Source organism: Chelon labrosus (assembly GCF_963514085.1).
Source record: "Chelon labrosus genome assembly, chromosome: 14".
Taxonomy (NCBI): domain Eukaryota; kingdom Metazoa; phylum Chordata; class Actinopteri; order Mugiliformes; family Mugilidae; genus Chelon; species Chelon labrosus.
In genome coordinates, this window is record NC_140347.1 from 8795483 (window position 1) to 8801751 (window position 6269).

At 44.8% G+C, this 6269-nt stretch overlaps 2 protein-coding genes across 2 annotated transcripts in view; both read right to left on the reverse strand.

Moving 5' to 3' along the window:
- The window catches only part of fam184ab (family with sequence similarity 184 member Ab), a 77990-nt gene extending 76876 nt beyond the window's left edge, over positions 1–1114 (reverse strand). The window contains exon 1 of the mRNA XM_084559795.1: positions 498–1114. Coding sequence (XP_084415921.1) covers positions 498–716 — 219 coding nt within the window. The 5' untranslated portion in view covers positions 717–1114. The remainder of the gene's footprint in view (positions 1–497) is intronic.
- Positions 1115–2111: 997 nt separating this feature from the next.
- LOC311498992 (uncharacterized protein) lies at positions 2112–5374 on the reverse strand. The gene is made up of 3 exons (XM_084559796.1): positions 5210–5374; positions 2638–2877; positions 2112–2417 (listed from the first exon to the last, which is right to left on the reverse strand). Exons 1-3 carry the CDS (start codon positions 5303–5305, stop codon positions 2214–2216), a joined length of 540 nt encoding a protein of 179 aa, XP_084415922.1. The 5' UTR covers positions 5306–5374; the 3' UTR covers positions 2112–2213.
- Between the last annotated feature and the right edge of the window lie 895 nt (positions 5375–6269).

A 6269-nucleotide genomic window follows, 5' to 3' on the forward strand; every position in this document is an offset into this window, starting at 1 on the left:
CCTGCTGCAGCTTCACCCAGCCCTACTGAGAGCACTGGGACTGAACCAAAAACAGTAAAGTTAAAGGACGTGAAATAAAAAACAATGACCGTAAACGTGTTAAAATAAAATGCCCCAGAGAGAGGAGTCTTGTTCACTTTATGCCTACTTATATTACACATTGTTAACATAAAACACAGACAATAGCAGATTTAATATCTGAAAGGAGGTGGATAGGGGAAAAAAAGCCTAGTCAGAGTTTGGACATTTTATTGAACATCTGCTTTTTTAATCTATAAAGTGACTGTCCATGTAAAAAGGAACCATTTAATCTTATTTCATTCCCTATATCTGATTTTATTTTATAATTCTGTTTCACCATCTAATACTTTAGGTAAAATTTTGCTGGCTGACAATAAAACCTGCATCTGACCAGTCACGGCTTAAATAACAAGATGTTCTAGTCCAGCCTGGTCTTTATGGTCTGGCTGTAAACAGAGCTTGCGTCTCACACTGACCTTGACGGTGCTCTCCGACGTGCTGAGCGACGCCTGCAGCTTGTGGGACTTCTCCCGGTTTTCCCGAGCCTCCTCCGTCACCCGGGCCAGCTCGGTCCTCAGCTTCCCGAGCGTCTTCTGCAGCGCCGCCTCCTGGGTCTGAAACTCCCGCCGCAGCTCGGCCTCGGTGCGCTTCCACGCAAGCAGGTTGTCGGCGGTCAGCTGCTGGGTCCTCTTCATGGCCTCCAGCTCGCGCTCGTAAAAGGCCTGAGCCTTGGGGACGGAGAGGGAAGGTTTGAGACGCCACACACCGCGGAAAATGGTTGTTTTTCTTGTTTTATGAAAATTGGATGTGTGTTTTGGAAACCGTTCCCTCCATAATGTAATCTTGCGCTAAAATAAGTGAAAGTTGAAGCCAAATTGACTTGGCTGACAATGTTCGCTGTCAGCCGGGAGAGGGTTTTACTAAATTTAATAGCTTCTAAATGCAGCACTTAACATGCACAAATATCTGCAGATCATAGTCTTCACTTCCTGCAGCATTAAAAAGTCGACAAATGTAATTTTGTGACTTTTTTAAACATTATTAAATAAAGATCTTTAGCTTTGCCTGTTTTGCTTTTAACAACACACTGGGGTGGAATAAATTCTTGCAATTCCACGTGAGATACACGGCTGTACACAGTGAGATGAGAGCATAAATAAACCTGCTTTTGATTATCCAACAAAAGACGACATATTAACACACCTATTTGGGAGCTTGTAGGTTTAAACAATATAGGAATCACCATACTCCCATAAATAAAAGACAGTTGCATGAAAACATTAATGTTTAATGAGATTTATCACTTAAATATAACATCTATTGCAACAGATTCTACAGAAAGTGACTATTATGTAATTATAAACTAGTATGGATGTAAGCTACATTAATTTATTCACACATCTGTTTAGATTATACCTGTTTATCTGTTTAGATTAGGGACACACCGAGTACTCGGCCACCGAAAATGGCCCAAAAGTGCCGAAAGACTTTTATCACCGAAACAACGCGGCCGAAACAGAATGTTGTGATGACGCAAGCAACGACCGCAGCTAGCACGGGCGTGTCTGCCGTGTGCAAAACGTGTTATACTGAATTTTCAAGAGGCGTGCATCAGCAAAGAATTTCTCCACGTGGGGTTTAATTTATCACCTGAAATCCAAACATCCAAGCGAGAAAGTTTCCCGGTGATGATGCCAAGGCAGGGGTGAACAGTACGTCCACCGGTAGATCGCGAAGGCAGTGCGGGTAGATCGCGTTTTGTTTTGTTTTGTTCGTTTTTTATTGCGACACGCCCGTTCAGCGGCACACATCCACAGCGTGCACAGCTTCAATTAAGACTACCGTCTTTCTTAAAGGGACAGCTTCCCATTTTTCTTAATAAAAATAAAAACAAACAAATATGCTCAGTCTAACCACGATTGCTCCATTATTATTTAACATGAGTGGAGTCAAGTTAAACATTTTATTTTGAATTTTATTTCATTTTGTATTGTGCATTGTTGGAATGTGCTAAATAAACATTTTCATAATTTTGTAATTGATTTATTCCTTGAAACATTAATATTAATTTATGAAATTGCAATGCCCTAATTTTAGTGAGGGTAGTACACAGTCATAGCCATAAATGCAATGCTACTAATAATTGTCGTAATAATTTCTTTCGGTGTTTCGGTTTCTCGGCCCCGGGGCCTTCATTTTCGGTTTTCGGTTTCGGCCAAGAATTTTGATTTCGGTGCATCCCTGTCCTTTACCTCAGAGCTCATCAGGAAACTAAAAACCACCCATGTTGTTTGTAATAAACGGCGCTGTACCTTGCTGAGTTTGGCCTCGTACTCGTCCACCAGCCTCTTCTTGTCCTGTTTGAGCTCCTCCACCCGCTCCGTCAGAGAATCCACCTGCAGCACAACAGCTTTGCAATAACTAATTTAAATATATTCTGTGACTACGTTTGAGCACATGGTCTGTTCTCTAAAGTTTGTTGTAGCAGGTTAATTTGCTGATTCGTACACAAACTGTTGAGAACATAATATCACTGCTGTCCTATTTCTTTTACTCGTCACGTAGTGGTTCAGATTGCTTTGGCTTCCAGGAGCTGCTCTACTTTAGCTGCGTTACCTCGGCTTTATGGAGCTGTCCCAGTTTCTCCTGGTCTTTGCTGTAGTTGGCGTTCTGGCTCTGGTGGCTGCGGAGGAGCTCCTGGATCTCCTGCCTGTGCTGAGCCTTCAGCTCCTCCAGCGCGGCCCTCTTCTCCTGCTCGAACTGGGCCTGGGCCTGGCTGAAGGTGCGCAGCTTGTCCTCGAAGGACCGCCGCATCTCCTCCACCTCCCTGGACATGGACACCACCCGCTGCGTGTGCTGCCAGAGGAGACAGGAACGAGAGACGGAGCTGACGGCTGGGGGGGGCTGGGGGGCGGGCATTGATTTATGGCTCTGTCGTCTCCGCACACAGCAGGTGATCGTTTTAAAAGGTGCGAGCCAGGTGGTGATGTACTAGCCTGGGGGATTTTGACCTTCTGGCTGCCAACCTGCCTGCTCTGAATTAACTCTGACAACCCGCAAACACACTAAACAGAAGCTCTCTGAACAGGAAGCTCTCTGAAGGTCACGTAGAACAAGAAAAACATCATGCACTATTAATAAAGCTTCTTATTATCATCAATCGGCTACTTTTTGAAGGTATTACTCAAATATCCTGAAGTAGGTGCATAATAAACACCATTTACAGGCAGATTTACACTGATTTTTATGCTTTTCCGCGACTTAATCTAACTGTTGACGACAATTTATGTCTAAACAGAAGCTCAAAACATCCACTAGTGACAAACGAGCTGAGATGAGAGCAGTTGAACGCTGTGACTGACAGAAACAGATTCCTTTTTGTACATTAAGATCAAGAAACATCATCTCCAGCTATGACAACACTATTAAAAACACACAACTTTGCCCTTGTGTCGTCGCTTTCTTCCCCCTCAACACAGAGCTGAGTATGAATCTATACAACAACGTCGTCCATCCATCAGACCAGTCTGTCAGCTGTTATTGATCTGGTTCACCGTCTCCAGACGCACACCGACCGAGGCAGGATGCCATTCACTCTGGGCGCCCGTACTGCTCCGCTACTCTCCACAGAGACTTTAAAGTGGATGCAATCATTCTGGTTTTTAGATTGATGCAGTTTCAAGTGAGAAACAAACAAAGGAAAAGATCAACGGTGAACTCATTCACAGTCGGTCCCTCGTGCGTCTCGGGCAGACCGGACAGCTATCGGATATCGAAGGAGCCAAATGTGAATGCATCCAAGGGGCCCTGAGATCCCAGCTTCCATTGACACGTATCCAAGGCAGATGTTGAAACGGTCGATGCGTTTGTCTCTCCAACGAGTGTATGTGATGTTTACTAATCCCATCCCTAAATGTAATGCACACAAACGTACGTATGTTCAATCTGCAGTTACTGAACAAAGTGTGCATCGGTTTCATCCTCTCCCACCCTTCACTTCACCACATTCATCCATTACATATGTTCAGACCTTTTATTTTGTCTTATTTCACTCAGTATCTGTTATTTTCCCTCTTGCTCGTCCTTCGGGGACCGACCGCCGCTTCGACCTCGAAGCTGAGCGTGGATCAGCTCCGGCCTCAGTCACAGCGAACACGGCATCATCTCTTATTCGTGTGAAGTCTCTTCTGGTTGACTTGTTTTAACTACACGGCCAGAATGTGAAGCGTACTGCATTATCAGTCCCCCATGTATCATGCATCGTATCGCATGTATGAATTCATCTGCTTCCTTCTGCTGCTCCCTCGCTTCCCTTCTCTCTCTTATCTTTATGTCTCTACCCGGTTGGCCTGAAGTAGACGGCCACAGTCGCCTTAGTGGGATTGTTAGTGACAGTATATAAATAAAACTGAATTTAATTTCAATAATTTAAGATAATACCAGTTTAAATGGAACCTTACATCATCAGTAGACACCTAAACAACTTCACTTCCACTTAGAGATCAGTATGGATTAAAATCATATTCTAGTCTGGCCAACAAAGATACAAATATATGACAAAATGCAGTATTACACCAATCAGGCATAACATTATGACCACCGTCCTAATATTGTGTAGGACATGGGCCTTCTGGGGGTGTCCTGTGGTGTGGTGGGGGGGGGGCTTTGAGGGGGAGGGGCCTCTGTGGATCACCCCACAGATACTTGATCAGTTTGGGATCTACTGAATTTAGAGGCCAGGTCAACACCTTGTGCTGTTCTTCATGTTTTTTTTTAGTTGTTCCTAAAGTGTTTTTGTGGCTGCATCCTGCTGGGGATGGCTGCTGCCACCAAGGAGTGTCATTGCTATGGGGTGGGGGTGCCTGGTCTGGTCTAGGTGGGTGCTACATGTCTAAGTAACATCCACACCAATGAATGCCAGGTCCAGAAGTTTCCCAGGAGAACACTGAACTGTCACAAGATGGTTTAAATGTTATTCACTTCTCCTGTCAGTGGTCATAATGTTGTGGCTGATGGGTGTACGTGACCCATGAAGTGAAAACGAGGCCGAAACAGAGACTCTGCAGCTTCACAGCAGATCAGAGCCATTATATAGATTTTCTTGCAGCTACCAGCAGACATCTGCCCCCTCCACCACCACCACCACCACCACCACCACTCACAGACATCACATCATCCCTCCATCTACCTGAGCCTCGGTGCAGAGCTGCATGTCCTCCACCCTCTGGCGGTAGCTCTCGAACTCGGCCAGCGCCTGCCTCTTCATCCTCTCGTGGAGCTCCATGGACTCCTCCAGGGACTGGATCCGCCGCTTCAGGTCCAACTCGTCGCTGATCTTGCCCTTATACTGTGACGGACGCGTGAGATTCAGTAACGAAACATGTGCCACGCATGAGGTGGTGCAGTTATTTCTTTTCAAACCAACAAGCAGGATGGAAAAACACGGCAGTCTCCTGGGCAACAGCTTTCAGCTTTAATTAAAATTACATTTTAACAGATTGATGTGCACAGACTTTAAATTTGGCCTTGATCTTCCTCATTACAATAAACAAATGAAAGTGAAAATTAGAAGATTAAATAGGTACATTGAGTGCGGTAAAATTAATTTAAGGCCCAACAGTAAACACAGCCTCCAGGGAGACTTGAGTGAGTATAAGTGTGGACGACCAGGATTAGTCACTCTGCTCACGGAGAAGGAAGTCCTCCTCATTAGGTGTGGCGGCGTATACAGTTAAATAATTAATATTCAGCTGATTAAATATTGATGAAGCTCTGTAGTGCAGAGGTCACCAACACCGTGGCCCGGGGGCAGCAGGTCACCCACAGGGACCACGCGAGTCCCCGGCAAGGTATGTTTTAAAAAAAGCGCTAGTCGCCATCGAGCTCTTCTAAAAGTTTCATTTAATTGTGTTGCTGTTCTTTTTCTAGCAGTAAAACTTGCTTTACTGTAGAGCAGAATATTTTCTGTCACTGACCATTTTTTTTAAAACTGTGACTGAAAAATCTGAAGGCCATCCGTCATTTTGACAGATTGCAATTCTCACCCTGACCACTTGGTGGCGAGTGACGTTGTTAATTGGCTCTTGTCTCTAATCGCAGTCTGCGTAACATCACGGAACTTTTGTCGATGCACGATTTCCTGGTACACCGATTACACTGATGCACACGTCAGAGCTCGGCTAACCATAGACCATAGACATATACAAAATGGAATTTACATACCACTGAAGCACTTCAACCCTACGGTA

What these genes read in the sequence shown, in the direction of transcription:
- LOC311498992 (XM_084559796.1), bottom strand. Translation starts at nt 5,305, where the DNA reads ATGGAGCTCCACGAGAGGATGAAGAGGCAGGCGCTGGCCGAGTTCGAG. An exon ending in AGCTCTGCACCGAGGCTCAG is followed by an intron (nt 2,878 to 5,209) that starts GTAGATGGAGGG and finishes CTCCTCTGGCAG; the next exon opens with CACACGCAGCGGGTGGTGTC. An exon ending in GACAGCTCCATAAAGCCGAG is followed by an intron (nt 2,418 to 2,637) that starts GTAACGCAGCTA and finishes GTTGTGCTGCAG; the next exon opens with GTGGATTCTCTGACGGAGCG.